Source organism: Gorilla gorilla, chromosome 5 (assembly GCF_029281585.2).
Source record: "Gorilla gorilla gorilla isolate KB3781 chromosome 5, NHGRI_mGorGor1-v2.1_pri, whole genome shotgun sequence".
NCBI classification, from domain to species: domain Eukaryota; kingdom Metazoa; phylum Chordata; class Mammalia; order Primates; family Hominidae; genus Gorilla; species Gorilla gorilla.
In genome coordinates this window covers 87,699,823-87,718,763 of record NC_073229.2, presented here as the reverse complement: position 1 = coordinate 87,718,763, position 18,941 = coordinate 87,699,823, and the positions used below count along the sequence as shown (strand labels likewise).

The window sequence follows — 18,941 nt, the reverse complement described above, 5'->3', positions numbered from 1 at the left end:
GTAAAAAAAGGAATGGATAAATGGAAAACTAAACAAAATGTTTATCACATTTTCCATATATTTGCTCTCTTCACTACTTATGTTTTTAAAAGACAGTTTACACTTTCATTAAAAATAGGTATATGAGAACTTAAAAAATAAAAAGCAGTATGTAAATTTTTTTATGGCAGGCATTATAAATTGTGGCCGATTATTCATAATAAAAATAAAAATAAATTGTTGAATGAATTAATGACTTTTAATATATTATAGAAATATGTAATATATTTAATTTTTGTATTGTCAGACATAATTCACTGGCAGATGGAAAAATAGGAGTACTTTACCCATTTGAAAGTAAAAGTGAAAGTGGATATTGCTATTCTTTTTTAATGTGACAAAAATTTTTTTTTAAAAATGGATTTATGATGTGGAAAGTGTATAGAAAAAAAGCTGCTTCATTTTAGTGTTTATAATAGACAAGTAAAGTAACGTAAAGAGTTGTCAGATTTGAACACAAGATATTAAGAAAGTAGATTTCAAAAACATTATGAAAAAAACAAAATTTCAAAAGACTTTACGTGTGACTACGGCTTAAAACGAATGGAAAAAATATGGTAAGTAAATTTTGATAAAACAATATGACGCAATGTCAGTGACAAAGAAAAAGTTCTTTCTTAGACAAGACCTAAGAAATATAAGTAGTTTTTCAAGTTAATGGTTATGTTAAAAGCTTATGTACAGAAAATTGTGAAACATTTTCTGTCATTAGCTGAGACCTGACACATGATAAAGGCTAGGAAATGTATGTTACAATATTACGAGTCAAAAAACAAAAAGAAAAAGAACGTTCCCACTAAAAAGAAAAGATGGTGTACTGTTCTACATTGAAAATAAGAAAAATTAATTCTCCACTTTACCATGGCCAGTTGGGTTCCCAGGTGCTAGAAAACAGATTCTGAGACATACATTAGCCTGAAGAATGTTTGTTGTGGAGTTCTCCTGGGATTATCATCTGTGGAAGGAACAGAAATAAAGAACTGAGCAAACGACGAAGATGAGTTGTAATGCACTCCCAACCAAAAGGGCACCCTTTGGGAGTACTCTGGAGATATGGCCCGTCAGAATTGTTTCAAGTTGAAGTGACATAACCAGGACATTTTACCCTTCCTTTGATAAGCCATGGGTGAGGCTACTATTGGAAGGAGTAATAATGTGGATCATGGTAATTTTCTTCAGAGGAACAATTCACAAATAGGGCTTAAATGCAAAAATGTCTTTGGGCAGAATTCACAATTAGTGTGTTGATAACACAGGGAATTCATGCATGAAAAGACATCTAATCAATGTATCATAATATCAATTATAGTCCACTAACTTCAATGAGGTCTGGGAGTAGTTCCGCTTGGGTCGCGGTGAACCTCTCTTGCTGAGGTACTTAGAAGATTAAGGTTAATGGAATAGGTTCTAGTCCTTGCTTCTGCAGCTATTCTCAGGACCACAACAGAACAATCATCATTTCCATCCTCTGCTGTATATTCTTAATTCCCCTTACCTTCTGGGGGCTTATTTGGTGTTGCAAACCAGGCATCATCCCAGAGGGTTGTGAGAAGTTGGTTAGCATGCCCTATTTGGTGATATGTCTTTTATTTATTCTTGTTGTTCATGTTTTCTATATATTTGCTGATTTTTTCCTAGTAAATGTATCTATCATTGAGAGTGGAATATTGAAGTCACTCAAAATTTGTTTTCTTCTTTTAATTCTTTGTGTTTGCTTACTATATTCCTGGGGTCTGTTTTAACATCCTTATGTATTCACAGTTTTTAATCTCTTGATAATAATAGATACTTTAATTGTGATGATAAGTTGTCTTTAGTAACATATTTTTAAAACTTATTGTGATAAAATTAATGTAGTCACTTCATCTCCTTTATGCTTTCTTTTTGCACAGCATGCCTTCTTTAATTCCTTCAGCATTTCAATTTATTTTCATATTGATGGGAATAGAATTGTGGGTTATGTGTTGTCAGGGTAACCCCAACTGTTTGCCAGTTTACTTATATCATTCTATTGTCCTCTGACTTACATAATCTCAAAGAGAATTCAGTATTTCTCACAGTTTTCTCCTTTATATAATGATCCCCTTCCCCCTACAGCTTTCTTCAAGATTTTCTTCTTTACCTTTTGTTTGTGTAAGTTTAAATATGATATGTCTAGGTGATATTTTTGGTGGAGTGCCCTTACTTATCCAGTTTGGTTTTCTATGAGATTCTTGAATCTGTGGTGGCTCTTTATTATAATTTTGGAAAATCCTCATCCATTAGGTATTGAAATATTTTTTCTCCTTTTTTTGAGACACAATTATGCATATATTACAATGTTTAACATTGATTCATAGCTTTTGGTGGTCTTATGGTTTTTATTCTTTCTCCTTTTTTCTCTTTACGTTTCAGTATGGATAATTTTTAATGACTTCATATTGAAATTCATTAATTATTTCCCTAGGTGTTTTGGGTCTATTCTGAAGTTTCTGACAGTGGCATTTTTCCAAATACATTTTTCTTACAATTTTTATAGCATTTTCACTTAATTTTTTAGTTTTCATTTTATGATATTTTCTATCTGATCTTGCAACTTTTTCATTAGAATCATTACCCTATTTTAATCATAGTTATTTTAAATTCTCCATCAGACAGTTTGAATATTAGTATCATGCCTGTGTGTACTGAGAAAAACAACTTGACTCCTGAAAATGGCCACAGCTTTTCTTCTACTGGGCCTTTAGTGCAAGGTGTTAAGTAATCTAATTAGGAGTTGGGTTGGGTTAGATGTTAGTTTTGTTTTGTTTTTGGTTGCTATGAGTACCCTCAGTGAACCACAGATTTCAAATTCCTATAGCTACTTCATGGGTTTATGGTATAGATTGAGTTTTTAGAGCAATGTCGGTTGGAGTATAAAATTTAGGTCTTCCCTTTATATTTGCCTCACGACCTTTGCATTCTCTTGATCCTTCTGTCCTTCTTCCAGGAATAATATACTGTTGATTGTTACTCAAAACTTGTTAAATTGGTCATGAGGAGGGCAGTTGGAGGAGTCCATTCTCTGTGGCTCTGGATTAAACTTCTGTCTTAGGTATGACTATGTTCCCAAGTCTCAGGATTGTAGGCTTACTTTTTTCACCCACCAAGGACTGTAGTTGTGGGCAGAGTACCTATCCTGCCCTTCTCCTAAGAACAGCTCCCCCCTCCCCCTTTTTCCTTCCCACAGATGCAATTAGTCCTTACAAATGCCTTAAAAACAACAATGCTTTTTGTCCTTATACCTACCTACTGAGGCTTTTGCTTCGCAGTGAAGGTATGCAAGAAAGATCTCAGTAGAATTTCTTGCACTTTTATACAGCTCCTGTTACCCAACCCCAGCTTGCATTCCAATCAAACTTTTTAGGGATCTTTCTGATATCATCTGTGAGTGTAAGTATGTCTGCAAAAGGCTATGAACTTCCCCAGTCTCTGTGACTCCCAGGCCACAGGTTTATACTGCTCACCACTTCACATTCAGCTTTTAAAACTTTTCAAATATTCTGTTTGAACTCTTCTTACTGATTTCCAGTGGCTTGTAACCCGGATGAGCAAGTACTCACATCTACTGTTTCCCAAGAAAAGTATTTTATCCTTAGATTTTGGCCAGTTTGTTGTTCTGCATCCTTAGCTATGCAAGGAGTTTAAAAATAAAATCTGAATTTAAAGTTGACCTGATTTTTAAAATTACATAATGAAATGACCTTTTTCTGTTATCTACATTTAGAAGCAGAAGTATACTTAATTTTAATTAGTAGTTATTCCCATTTTTCAGAATATTAAGACAGCTTAGCTATAGCCACCCAATTCCATTGTCCTTATAGCCATTATTTCAACTCTACTATTCTTCTCATCTAAACAGAGCAAATATTTCTCCACAAATAAACCATACCACTAGTTCATAAAGCTTACCACCGGTAACTTTTATAAATTACATAGCTATCTTTTTTCAGGAACTGTCTATACTTCATCTACCTGCAATGTCAGTTTCTCATTGTCAAAGCAGCAAGTGATTCAACTCCAAAATTTAACTTTAAATTTGCTTGTTTGATCATTTCTGACTTCAACATTCAAGTTGAATTACAAAGGAAATGGAATATGACACATACATATGCACACAGGAAATGTATAGGGGCTGCTGGAATCAGTGTTCTTGAAATGGAGGAAAAGGAATGAGGATTACGAATATAGAAAATGTGAGTGCTATTCAGTTGCAACAAATGCTCAGCTGACCCCACAAGGATCTCTGAAACTAGGATACACTTCAGAGTTGTCCTAAATTGAGAAGAGGACTTCCATACTCCTATGTTGTTAGGTCATTGGAGGGGTCTGCCCACAGAAAGAGTCATGACATTGGGAAAAGTAGTTTTCTACAGCTGAGACAATGCTAAAGAGAGCTTACAGCTAAGACTTGTTAATTGGCAAAATTTGAGTAGGTAGCTACAATGATACCTTCACGCGAGAAAAGAGATCTGGGTGGCATATTATAGCCTCCAACATATTTACTTTTTTTTTCCTTTTAAGTAAAAGTATCCTTAAAATTAATAGAGTTATCATTATTAAGGATCTACGAATTAAAATACATATTCTGGTTCTAGAGTCCACTGACTAGTTGGCAAGAAGTGGAAGTAGGCAGGCAATAAAAATACTGCAGTGTGAACATTTATATTGTTACTAAGCTGGAACTTTTCTGGAAAGTGCCCCTGCCTCTGTCTGCCTTAAAAATAAAAGCGCCTGTGCCTATATAAATTTAATGTTTACTCCAAGAAATCCTCACCCAAGAAGTTAGGATTATGAACTAATAAATAACTTTACTGTTTGCTTAAAGAAATTATTGCAACAGAAGTATCTGAGAAAACTATTTGTTCACATCTGAGCAAACAACTGTCAGACAATATTTTTCACACCTAAAGAAACAGCTCAGTTATTACAACAGTTCCATCTAGTCTTCAAAATCTTCACCCTTCTTTGTCTAGCAATCCTACTGTGTAAAAACTTTATTCAGTTCCAAAACATTCCCCATCTCTAAAGACCCACTGTAAGCCACTTGAGCTAATACTTTAAAATCCCATAAATACCCTTTGCTAACTTCCTGTCTTTGAGACACTATTGAGACTGTGTCCAGGTAGTGTTCTTTGTTGCTGCACAAATTTAATAAACTAAGATTTGCTTAACCAACAGATGTTTTGGTGGTTTGTGGAAGAGACTATAATCATCCATTCTGGAAATCACTTCAAGAACCTTTTCAGATCTTCTTGGCATGGTTGAAGATCCTCAATTCAGAAACAGTGCATTATCCTGTCATCTAATAAGTATCCTATATGGGAACCTCTCTGACCACAATAGTAAATTATGCCCCACATTTAGCCTGAGCTATGATTTCTATTGTCTAGATCAGTTACAGCCTACAGACTATAATTGTTCATTTATGTCTATGTCTTTGCTGCCACACCAGCAGTGTCAGATAGGACAAAGACAATATGATCCCCACAACTGAAAATATTTACTATTTACTCCTTTAGAAACAATATTACTGATCTCTTATTTCAAACTGATGGCTGAGTTTATCTCCTGAGAATGGAGGAATCACTCCTCTATAAATCATTTGCTTATGTTCTCATGAATTGAAAACTATTATCTTTGGTAAAAACATGTCAGTAGCAACACTCTAACTTTTCTCTCTGTTTGTCCTTGTCACTTTTTGTTTTGAGTCTTTTTAAGACGGAGTTTATAGAGTAGAGTGGGCATAGATCCAAGAAGTCTGTCCCTTAAGATGGCCCCAGTGCTCGTAAGATAAAAAAGTCTTATCATGTGTTAATCCTTACCAGGTAAACTTTGTCTTCCTTCATGTTTCAAACTTAATGAAGAGTTTCCTATGTCTTGTATTTGTTTATTTGTTTTATACTTGTCTAGATCAGGAATTGCCAAATTATGGCCTGTAAGTCACACCTTTCTTTTATGTGTATGGCTATGAATTTACTTGGTTGCTCTGTTCAGTGCTGGAGGTTTCTCTGCACTACAGTTGGTGATGGTTGGTCTTTGACCAGATTCTGGAGACACCTGATTTTACAAACACCATTTTTACCTACTGCAGTTCTCTTAAAGTCTTATTAGTCTCTCCGCCAAACGGAGCTTTCTTCATGTTTTAATTCATGTATACATCTCTCTAACTGACACAATTTCACCAAGAACAATTTGGAAATGCATTACCAAGTTCAGGAATATTTTGATCTGAAGATGATTTTTCAATTTAGAACACAAAAGAGAAAACTTCCATGAGGAAATCCTTTTTATTATCTGTCTATAGAAGTAACATAGAAAACCTCTTTGTCTCCGTATTTCAGAGATTAATAATCTGTTACACTTTAATTTATTTTTTATTTGTTATTTTCTTATATATATTATTATTTTCTCTTTGATAAATTAAGTTTCTATAATGTGTACTGATACCAATTAACTGTGATATCCACAAGGCTTTTATCAGTAGTATTATTCTTGGCTTCCATGGTCACTCCATGGTAAGAGCATAATATTTGGCTAAAATTAACTTATGATTTTCCTAAAATATGCCTGGCTGTGCGCAGTGACCAGACCCCGTGCTTGCTCACCCACACACCCCTCCCCTGGTGCTCTGTGCCTGGCTCTCCCTTAGCAGGCGTGGGATCCAGGCCGGTAGCAAGAGTGGAGCGCAGCCTGCTAGGCCTAGTGGGCCGGGCAGAAGGAGCCCAGGGGCGCAAGCAATACTCACACAGAGATGCTGCAGCCCACACAGCTTTCCGGCTGGCACAGTGACACCCCAAGGATCCTGTGATAGTATTTTAAGCCCATCTGATCCTATTAGTCTTCTTGGGCAGTCATAACAAAATACCACAGATTGGATGGCCTAAACAACAAGAAATCAATTTTCTCACAATTGTAGAGGCTAGAAGTCCACGATCAAGGTGCTTGTTTATTCGATTTCTGGCAAGGCCTCGCCTCCTCACTTGTAAGTGGCTTCCATTTTATGTAACCTCACATGGCCTTTCCTCAGCGCACTAAGAGAGTGAGCGACCTCTCTGGTGTCTTTTCTTATAAAGACACTAATCTTGTCGAAACAGAGTCCGACCATTATGACCGCATTTCACCATAATTACTTAATTAGAGGCTCCATCTTCGAATATATTTAAGCTGGGAGTTAGAGCTTCAAAACCTTTTTTTTTTTTTTTTTTTTTTTGAGGAGAGGGGCACACATTTTCCATCCTAATGAGATCCTGTTTAATTTAGGCAGCAAATGAAGCACCGAGCCAACAAAGTTTAAGGTTTCTCCTAGCATTTAACACAAAGTAAAAACCAAACACCAGCATTTTGAGATCCACTTCACAACGAGAGAAAGGCAAAAGCAATTTACCTTACCTCACCCTACAACGAACTTGTTTGTTCACAACAAGAGGTTTAGAAAAAACTCAACAGGGCCGGTCTGGGCAGCCGACCGCTCTAGGGGTCCACCCCAGTCCTCTGCGCGCGCCGGCTGCCCTGACCCAGTCGCTGTGGACCCCACCCAGGCGGCGCGCGCAGAATCAGTTCTGAGCCTCCTCGGCTCTCCCGCCTGTCGCGGGTGTTTATCCGGCTGCTGGTCGACCTTTCCCGCGAAGGAGGCTGTGCCATCATTTGGTCACGCCCCGGGCTGGGGAGGCTCCTCCCTGGTGCGCAGAAACCGCAGGGGCGGGGAGGAGCTGGGCTCTGCCTGCGCCCGGGAGAGAGCGGGGCTGGCACTGCGCAAGGGGCCCTGCCTCCGGGGAGACTGATTTCAGCCTCCTGACCTCGGGAACCCTGACTGTGGAGTGTCAGAGACGGAGGAGGACTTAGTGATCTTGTCCAACCCCCTCCCCGCTTTTCACAGGTTGGGGAGATGGGCGCCTGGAGAACGGAAATCCAGTTATCAAAATTGACTCCAGAAGAGAGAAACTAACAGAACAATAACAATGGAGGAAATTGAGAACATTATCAAAAAGCTATCATCCTGCCAAACGCCAGGCTCAGATTGTCTTACAGGTTAAAAAAAAGTCAGTCCTTCATGAAAACGAAAGACCTTAAGCAACACGATGGATTCAGAAGCTCATGAAAAGAGGCCACCAACACTAACATCTTCAGAACAAGATATATCACCTCGTATTACAAATGTTGGTGAAATGAAGCATTACTTGTGTGGCTGCTGTGCAGCCTTCAACAACATCGCAATCACATGTCCCATTCAGACGATCCTCTTTCGACAACAGCTGTATGGCATCAAAACCCGGGATGCAATATTTTAGTTGAGAAGGGATGGATTTCGAAACTTGTACCCTGGAATCCTTCCCCCATTGATGCAGAAGACAGCTACACTTGCACTTATGTTCGGTCTCTATGAGGATTTATCCTGCCTTCTCCACAAGCATGTCAGTGCTCCAGAGTTTGCAACCTGTTGCATGGCGGCAGTGCTTGCAGGGACAACAGAAGCAATTTTCACTCCACCGGAAATAGTTCAGACGTTGATTCAAGACCACAAGCATCATGACAGATTTACCAACACTTATCAGGCCTTCAAGGCACTGAAATGTCATGGAATTGGAGAGTATTATCGAGGCTTGGTGCCCATTCTTTTCCAGAATGGACTCGGTAATGTCTTGTTTTGCGGCCTTTGAGGTCCCATTAAGGAGCATCTGCCTACAGAAACAACTCACAGTGCTCATTTGGTCAATAATTTTATCTGTGGAGGTCCACTGGGTGCCATGTTGGGATTCTTGTTTTTTTCCAATTAATGTAAAAACTCGCATACAGTCTCAGATTGGTGGGGAATTTCAGTCTTTCCCCAAGGTTTTCCAAAAAATCTGGCTGGAACGGGACAGAAAACTGACAAATCTTTTCAGAGGTGCCCATTTGAATTACCATCAGTCCCTTATCTCTTAGAGCATAATCAATGCAACTTATGAGTAAAGGTTATATGAAAAAAACCAACAGTTTAGTGCCATTTATCAACTGAATAGACCTTCTAAGAAGAATGCAGTTTGGCCTCTTTCTTAGTTGGCCAAATACAAGTTGGTGTCATAACTCCAGGCCACAGTGAGTTATGGGCAAAGCTGTTTTGCTTAAGCCTCAATAAAACAGAATAAAAGATTCCAATAGGAAAATATAAGGGATTTTTTTGTTTTGTTTTCTGTTTTGTTTTGTTTTGTTTTTATCATTACCTAAGAGCCTTAGGCTAATTGCCTGATAAATAGCTGTCCATCTGATGGTCTTTGACAGGGAACCTAATCCCCAAAATAGGATTATTTTTCTCAAACCAGTCTTGAAATCTTCTGCATTGAAACATAAGTGGCTGTGAACGGCCAGAGAGAAGGTCCTCGGGGGCCAGGGGCTCCTCAGGCTTCCTTTGTTACTCCATTGCTTGCGTCTCTGCCTTCAGGAGCAGCTGCAGAGGACGGTCTTCATTAAGCTCAAGCATATGACAATAGGGCAGAACAAAGAAGAAAAACAGCTTATTAGGTGTAGGCTTTTCATGATAAATTGCTTGTATTCATTTTGAAACTAAGTACCTATTGGATAGTCATGATACTATTTCTGTTTAGATATGGTAGATCAAGGAGTTATGAAAGTTCCCATTTTGCTTTCTAGGTTTGAAAGTTTTCTGTTTGATTCTGACTGTGGCCTTCAACGCTTCCAAAATATCCTTATGTTGATTTCACTTATTTCATTGCCAAAAGATGAAGGGGCTTAAATGTTGTTATAGGTGTTCTATCCTGTTAAGAAATGTTCATACTAATTGTGTATAGATCAAATTCTGGTTAGCTTGGTTTCTTTGAATTATTGGGGCCATCTCAGCAAAGGTCTGTGGTTATTTTTCCCCTTGAGTAGGAGTTGGTCACATTCAAGCATCCTATTCTCTTAAAACTCTCCTTTTAAAAGATAAACACTTCCATAACATTTTGTTTTGGAAGTCTGTTAATGCAATCCCACTTTTTTTCCCCCTAGTTTCTAAATGTTTCAGAGTGGGAAAAAGGCTCAGGATAGTTTTCACTTCACAGTGTTGGCTGTCTTTTATTTTACCTTTGGAAATAGAGACTCCATTAGGGTTTTGACATTTTGGAAACCCAATTTCACCGTTGTGTTAGTAAAACAATAAGATAGTTTGAGAGAATATGCTCTAAATGAAGACATTTGAAGAGTTAGTTTGAATTCTAAAAGTAGGCAATAGCCAAATAGCATTCTCATCCCTTGATAGACGAAAACTTCTTTGTCAAAGGAATTGGAAAATGTGAAAATATTTTTTCCAGATAAAGCAAAATGATTCATATTACACTTCCAATTGACTAATGAAATATAAGAGACAGACTGAAAAAGTGGATTATGAATCTTAAAACCCTTTCTGTAAAGATTTATTTCCAGCATCTGGCATGGTGGTAGGTTTCTTGTTAACCAGTTTTTCTTCTTTCTGGGTAACTGCATGTGAATATTTGCACATACTGACCAAAATAAAATCAGGGCCTCAACTTGGTAGTTTACTGAAAGTTTCTGGGCAAATAGCCCATAAAAGCTGTTTACATCGAAATGCAGTATGGCTGGTTAAATACAGTGAACATCCTTCTTTCAGCTGTAAAGGATGAAGCATATTAAGCATTAGCCAGGCAGTAATGAAGCTAAGTAACCATACCGCACCTCTGTCTGATGATATTGTGCTGGATATTGCAGTTTACATTCAAGGTGTAGATGTAAGAATTAAAAAATAATAATTTGGCACCAAATAAAGATGAATAGCATCCTTTGACCTATTAAACAGAGTCAGGATTTGAAGGGAGTTGAATTTGAGAAATAAATGAATAAAGGCACCTTAGTGCCTGACCCACTGATTCATGTGCATGACTCTCAGCACTGACAAGCGTATCCAGCTACTCAGCACAGGGCAGGTGGGTTAGCCTGGGCTAATAATACCTTGGCCCTGGGAATAGACACCATTGGGCCTTTGGTTTGGTTGGGCTTCGTTTTGTCTTTACACTCCATACAGATGGTAAAAATCTGAGTTCTAAAGCAGATTTCACTTTTCTGAAATACAAGCTAAGTGAGAATTCTAAGGAAAACTCTTTGGTTTCTGCTGTCTCAAATAAGTGATGTTTAAAAACAATTATTAATAAATACTTTTAATGGTTCTTAACTCAGTATTTTTTTTTATTTCTGTGTCACTCTTTACAGCTTTTGAAGACCAAACTGCAAATACATTACCAGGGATGGGTTTGTGTTGTCCTATAGACTTTTTAAATTTGACAAAAAAATTCAACAGAACTTGTAACCAACAGCTTTGTCTGAGCTTGAAGTCAAAATGTGTTGTTAGTAAGAGATTCTAACTGTTGTTTTTACCTTCAATGTGAACTAGTGTGGTAATAATTTTGAAAAGGCAGGCCAGCATGGTGGCTCATGCCTGTAATCCTAGCACTTTGGGAGGCCAAGGTGGGTGGATCACTTTAGGTCAGGAGTTCGAGACCAGCCTGGCCAACATGGTGAAACCCCATCTCTACTAAAAATACAAAAAATTAGCCAGGCATGGTGGCCAATGCCTGTGATCCCAGCTACTTGGGAGGCTGAGGCAGGAGAATCGCTCGAACCCGGGAGGCAGAGGTTGCAGTGAGCCGAGATCTCACCACTGCACTGCAGCCTAGGCTACAGAACAATACTCTGTCTCAAAAAAAGAAAAAAAAATTAAAAGGGCAAACATGATTGAATATCTGAATAGCTTTAAAAGTGGCCTTTCTGTTACGTATGTGGCACAAATGGCTCATGAGTGCAGGACATTTATGGTTTTGTGTCCTATACTTCATGTGTGATGCCACCAGAAATGTTATGAATTCTGTATTTAACACACTGAGAGTGATATGAGCCTTCATGACTGCACCACAGAGTAAACACAACCTTTATGTGGTGGCGAATATGTGTGTCTTTCTTGTTTCATTTGTGGTTGGGGACAAAATCGATGGTTTTGTCTGCATAGTCGATATTCATCTTAACATGGTTGGCGGTATAATCACCGGCTATATTGTGAACTGTGCAATAAAACAGAACCATGTGTATATGTAATTACCTTTGGATAACTGAAATTCCCAAGCTCTGTTACAATGTAATACTCAGTATAAGGTTGTGCAAACATGTAAGGGGATAATGGTGGTCGATGGGATATATGAAATGGGATCTAGAGGGCTTTGAGTGAAGCCAATCATGTTGAACTAACACTGGTTCAGTGTAGAAGAAGTAGAGTGAGGGGTATGCAGTCATAAAATGAAGGGTGGACAGGAGATTATATTTGAAGAAAGGGTAAGCACTCAGACTTGGTTTCTTTTAAATTAAAATATTTCTTTTCTTGTGTGCAAATGCATATCAAAGACTTGATCAGGCATTCTCTTGAAATTTGAGGATTTTTAGTTTTTAATGCTGTCTTTGCTTAATATTAAATATATGTTGCCTAATGGCTCCCAAATTGTGTGGGAGTCTCTACATGTTTCCTCTTAAAGGTTCATCATTAAAAGTGGTTAAGTGCACAATGCTATTTTTGTTTGATAGTTTGACTTTTATGACCATATGAGTTTAAATGAAATCTGTTAAATGTTTCTGAATTAACATTTTTTAAAAATAATTAGGAATAAAGTTTGTTTTTTAAGCCTCTCCCCCCAAGAGAAAAACAAAAAAAAACCCAAACTTTTTAAAAGTCACCTGTGAAAAATAAATGTAATTAATTTAACACTGCACACTTATTAATTGCTTCAATCTGATGGCAATTACTGAAAGACTGTCAACATTATTGTTTCATCTATGGAAATCGTATTCTCCCCTGGTCAACTTTGGATGCACCTAATGATATGGGGAATATATTAGCTGAAAAATAGAGCCCACATCTGAACCTACAAATACATGACTTAATTTGAAAATTTTTAAATTTTCCACGGGGGTTACATCAGGCGATTACAGTAATTTACTATCTCAAGAATCTTATTAAGGCAATTCAAACATTATTTAGTTACAAATCAAAAATAATGAGAGGACATAATTGAAGAAATTTTATCATTCATCTCACTGTGTCAGAAAGATTTCCCAGAAAAATAAGTGAAGCAGATACAATTTATTTCTCATATTTTTCAACATAAGGGCATGTAAACAACATATGTATTTAGATAATTTCAAATTCAAACAACAATAAGATACTACTACAAACCTGTTAGAATGGCTAAAATCCAAAACACTGACAACACCAAATGCTAGTGAGGATGTGGAGCAACAGGAACTCTCTTATATTGTTGGTGGAAATGCAAAATGTATAGTCACTTTAAAAGAGAGGTTGGCATTTTCTTACAAAACTTAACATGCTCTCACCATGTGATCCAGCAATCACACTCTTGAAACTTCTGTCAACACAAAAACCTGCACACAAATGTTTATAATAGCTTTATTTAGAGTTACCAAAACTTAGAAGCAACCAAGATATCCTTCAGTAGGTAAATGGACAAATAAATTGTAGTACATCCAGACAATGGAATATTATAGCACTAAAAGGAGATAAACTATGATACTGCAAGAAGAAATGAAGGAACCTTAAAAGCCAATCTGAAAAGGCTACCTACCGCATAATTTCAACTACATGACATTCTTAAAAAGGTAAAACCATGAAGGAAGTAAAAAAAAAATCAATGATTTACAGGGATTTGCAGGATAAGGAGGGGTGCATAGATGGAGCACAGAGGATTTTCAGGGCAGTGAAACTGTTTTACATGATACTAATGTGGAGCATATATGTCATTATGCATTTGTCAAGACCCAAAGAATGTACAACACGAAGGATCCATCAGGTAAACTATGGACTTTTGGGTGATAATGATGCGTCAGAGTTGGTTAATTTTTTTGTAACAAATATCCTACTGGTGCAAGACATCAAATGGGAAAGCTGTCTCTGTGGGTTGTGGAGCAGGGAAGATAGGAAGGGAGATGTGGAAACTCTGTACTAACTTTCTGTTCACTTTTGATCTGAACTTAAAACTACTCTAAATCTAAACTCAATTAAAAAAAATTAGGCAAGGAAAAGGGACTCTTTTTGGTTTTTTGTCTTCAATCACAACTTTTTTAGATGCACACACCATTCAAGTGTATGCATGACTAAAGGGATCAAAGCAAAACCTCTATAATGAATTATAATTTTCACATATCGTTTGATCAGTTGGCACAACTGTGTGTACTGTGCCTGTCTCTCTTTATTATAATTATACTTTAGGACAGCGGTGCCTAGCCTTTTGGACTGGGACTGATTTCATGGAAGACAGTTTTTCCACGAATGGGAATGAAGGGATAGTTTTGGAATGAAACTGTTCCGCTTCAGATCATCGGGCATTAGTTAGATTCTCACAAGAAGTGTGCAACCTAGATCCTTCACACGGGCAGTTCACAATAGAGTTTTCATTCCTATTGTGATCGCTGCTGCTGATCTGACAGAAGGTGGAGCTCAGGCAGTAATACTGGCTCACTGGCCACTCATCTTCTGGTATGCATGTGAGTTCCTAACAAGCTAGGGACCAGTACTGGTGGTCCATGGCTCAGGGATTGGGGACGCCTGCTTTAAGAAGTGATGTTAGAGGTTGAATTTTTATCAGAGAAGTGGGAATGCCTTAATCTCCTTTTCCTTTCTCTTTAATTTTGTGCTCCTTTCTTCTTCATTTTCCCCTTTTCAACTCATATTCAAATGATTTAAAGCAGTATGTTTATAATTTTTGTTTTTATTTTACATCAAACTGCTGCATTCTATCTAGTGTTTCAAACTTGCATTAGATTAACACAGAATAATAACTTTGGTCTTCATGGACCTCTTTGAGTCCATGGCCAGGTATTATGGGATTGATTAAACTTTTGTAACTTATATTTTTGTTTAAGTGAATATCTACTTTTTCTAAATAGAGGGTCCATATCTTTCATTAATTTTTCAAAGGGACCTAGGACACAAAATTGATTCAGAAATATATGCTGTTGTTCTTTCCTGTGATTTCATTATATTTGCTTTGATAATTATATTTTTATTCAAAGTTTGATACATTATATATGTTGATATAAGAAACTGTAGTTATAATTTGCCTTTCTCAAGTCAAATTGAATTGCAATAAAGAGTGGTTAAGTTCTAGTTACCTGAAATGACTCCTAACTCTCACTACTGGTGATCTTATCTTCATGGAGAGTAATAATGTTACAAGCAAGAAATTATCAGGTTGGTTCCTAATACATTAGAAAACATCATCTTTAATTGGTACAAATTTCTAATCTATGAATTTAATTCTATAGAATTATCAGTATCAGATTATCAACAAATAACCTATATTTTAGGAAATGAATTATATTTTAATTCAAATACCTCTGCTTTTAGTCTCCACTCACTTTTATTGTTATTTTATTATATGTATTTCCCTGTAACATATGCCACCTTGTAGCCGAATATTTGGATTGCTTTTTAGAGTGTATTTATATAATTTTTACAACATAGTCATTTCAACAATTTTCTTGACTTTAAAAGACTCTAGGAATGCTCAAAATTTAGGTTCAAAAATTATTAGTGACCTGCCAATGTAAGAAAAATGGTACTTCTTTACTTATAATGTTTGTAGTTTTGAAGGTAAAATGTTTGATAGTTCTGAAACCCATTTAGGAAAAAGCATTTTAATAATTGAAAAATTTATAAATTACTCTCTATAACAGTGCTATGTCTAGATCTCTTTGTGTTCATTTAACAAAAAAGAATGGTGTGTCATAAAAAGTTTCATTAAATGCCTCTTGTCAGCCAGATTCCTAAATGTACTTAGACAATAATCTCAATGGAAATTACTGACAGGACAGTCTGAATATTAGGGCTGCTTTGTATTCTGCTAATTTCAAAAGATATGTAGCTCAAGTGCAAGCATTCTATTGTATTCCAAATGAAAGTGGCCAGGATCCTACGGGGACATTTAATAAGCTCAAAAAAGCCTATATTATAACTCATTACAACCATAAAAATGGAAAAGAATATTTCTACTACTGTTTGCCTACTGTTTTCATTCTGCAATTCTCCAACTACCCGAGACTATTAAAAATGAAGAAAAAAATTTCTGTGCATTCTGAACCTCTGAAAATTAAAATTATATCTAAGGTTTTACATTCTATTGAGCATCTTACCTTAGTTCTTAATTAATTTATGAGGAGGCCATTTCAGCTATTTTGGTAGAAGCTTGAAAAATTGATTTGTGATACTCCATTTTGTCTATTTCATTTGCTGGTTGTATTGTTATATGCAGATCAGTTGACTGTGCCTGCCTCTAGAATAAAAGTTTCAAGTTGTATTTATGTAGCAAGTTGGTACACTTTATACTATTTCAACAGTGGTGGATAAACTTAATAGTATTTCATAATCATTTTCAAATTATTTACTGAGATAAAAGAAAATAAAAATTAAAAATTAGCATGATTGTGTAAAATCATTTTGATATAATGTATTCTACCTCAAAAAAGTTACATTTTTAAAAATAAATACAAGATGTAGAGAAGCTGTACAACTTTATTTTCATAATTTCTATTTAAGCACTTTTTACATGATCTATAAATATTTTTAAACTCTGTTGTATTATTGGACAAAAATAAAATCTGAGGAGACAAGTACATTAGTATAATAATATGATGATTAAATCCTTATCTTTAAAATAAAATTCAAGGCCATTGTAGATCATGGAAGATATCCAATAAGTTATAAATAGTTATGAAACAGAGTATTTGCTCTCAGAAACAAAATGTAGTAACATCGAGTATAAATAAAATATTAAAATTAAAAATATTAAAGAGTTAAAAAGATTGCACCATATACAATTAATTAACAAATTAAAATTTCAGGCAATAATTCTCTGAGAATGGCAATAACTCGAGGAACTAAATAGTTCTGGAATGACTTCAGGGAAAGTGGTTGGACTTCAGTTAGGCCTTGAAAGATTTATAGGTTTGGACGATGAAGTTGAATGGTGGTGACAAACAAATGTTATTAAAAGAGAAGCGCAAAGTCAAAATTGTGCACAATATTTTGAAATTTTTTTAAAAAATTGATTAAATCAGAGTTTGAGGCTACAAGTAGTAGAGGCCACAATTTAAAAGATACAGTGAGATAAAATAACAATGCTTTAAATAATTAACTGGTTTACACATGACATTAAAAGCAATGAACAATAATTAAAATTTTTTGAATAAGTGAGTGGCATGATGAAAAAATATTCTTTCAGACAATTTAAAAAGAATCAGTTTCATAGGAATAACTGAGCATTGTAACAGTCATATATTATTTAGCTGTATTGTGTTTCCTGTTGATTGTTATTCTCTAGATATGTGGTAAAGCAATTTATTTCAAATATCATTTACTATCCCAGATGTTGGTAGTTTTTGTATACTGTGAGTTTGGCATGAGAATATGCAACGAATAGGCAAAAATTCAGCACAAATATGACAGGGTTACTTAATATCACAATCTTTACTCCATCTTTTTCCAGATATTTTAAAAACAACTGCAAAAGATGAATTTGAATTGAAATTCTCAGACGGTGTGGGGATGGAGCAAAATTGGCTGGAGGACTGTGGAGGCAATTCAAATGAGAAACGAATGTGTTCATTGGATCCATGGTAGGATTGAGATGGAGAAGATAGACTTGAAATACATTGTAGAGACAAAGAGAACAGAAGTCTGGATTAAATGGATGTGGCAAAAAGGGAGAGGGATGAGATAGAGGTGAACTCAAGTATTCTAGCTTGGATAACAGACTGAATGATCATGCCACCAAATGAAAGGTTAATTATTGAAGTTGAGATTAATTTTAGGAGACATGATAAGTACTTTTTCAGTATGCTGTGCTTAGAGAAAATTGTGGCGTGAAGAAAACTCTGGGAACCCTCAACAGTTAAGAGATAATTATTGGAAGAAGCTATGAGGAAGACTGAACAGGAGCAATTATAGAAAGTTATAAGGAGAACCAGGAGAGCACAGATCTCATGTGAGTTAAAAGAGGAGTGTTTCACTGAGAAACCAGTGATGAATGATGTTGAATGTGGCACAGATGCCCCATAACATAATGTCTGCAAAATAATGAAGCATTCTAGTGAAGTATTAATTTAATGAGGCCCTTAGGTACAGTTTATAGGAAATTGGTGAATGTTTTTCTTTGAGGAAAAAAAAAATCCTTGATTTATATTCATTACAATGCACTGCAAGGATAGGATGCTCTATTTATTGTAATAAATTGTCTCTAGTGCACATTGAACTTCCCAGTTAATTAAATAACACCATAATTCATTTCTATTTATGTTTTAGTGTTTTCCCTGGTGGAATCTAAAACATCCTTAATATCTTGGATCAGAATGTATAGTGCATTTTTGGAGCTACATTAACTCTTTCCTCTTCAATCAATGCATCAAAGGCAATAATACACATGGTAAAGCCTACAGATGGAGGCAAATGGGGCTCATCCATCTGTATGATCAAGGACAGTTTTACGTTAATTGTAAAAATGACCTCCTAAGATAGTCAGTTCTCTTAATGTGTAAATTACTTCCTGCGAGAATTGAATCATTTTTGAGTCAACAGTAATGTTTGCAGGTCATGATTAGTTATTGACATAGGCCAAGTTTACATGATATCCACAAAAGAAATGTTAAAAAGAGAGAATAGTGGGACTTTAATTCATACAGACATATTAGCATGTATAAATTTACACACACACATGCACACACGCACACACACACACAGACATAATTAGAATGTAAGATAACAAGGTTCCAAATTTCCTGTTCTCTTCTAAGTTTCTTTGTTCATTACCTGATTGAATAGTAGATAACAAATTGATTTA

At 35.9% G+C, this 18,941-nt stretch overlaps 1 protein-coding gene and 1 long non-coding RNA gene across 2 annotated transcripts in view; one reads left to right on the top strand and one right to left on the bottom strand.

Annotated features, from left to right (window-relative positions):
• Nucleotides 1-1,678, bottom strand: part of LOC115933153 (uncharacterized) — a 122,867-nt gene extending 121,189 nt beyond the window's left edge. The window contains exons 1-2 of the long non-coding RNA XR_010134275.1: nt 1,535-1,678; nt 900-994 (exon numbers count right to left, since the gene is read on the bottom strand). This is a non-coding gene — a long non-coding RNA (uncharacterized lncRNA). The remainder of the gene's footprint in view (nt 1-899; nt 995-1,534) is intronic.
• A 5,936-nt stretch (nt 1,679-7,614) lies between these two features.
• LOC115933154 (mitochondrial nicotinamide adenine dinucleotide transporter SLC25A51-like) lies at nt 7,615-17,725 on the top strand. Its single transcript, XM_055391599.2, has 2 exons — nt 7,615-8,691; nt 17,592-17,725. The coding sequence occupies exons 1-2, from the start codon at nt 8,400-8,402 to the stop codon at nt 17,723-17,725; spliced, it is 426 nt and encodes a 141-aa protein (XP_055247574.1). The 5' UTR covers nt 7,615-8,399.
• The last annotated feature ends 1,216 nt before the right edge of the window (nt 17,726-18,941 follow it).

Bases quoted from the DNA above. Each gene is read 5' to 3' on its own strand.
- LOC115933154 (XM_055391599.2), top strand. From the start codon at position 8,400: ATGCAGAAGACAGCTACACTTGCACTTATGTTCGGTCTCTATGAGGAT. The intron at 8,692-17,591 runs GTAATGTCTTGT...ATCTTTTTCCAG, and splicing joins TCTTTTCCAGAATGGACTCG to ATATTTTAAAAACAACTGCA.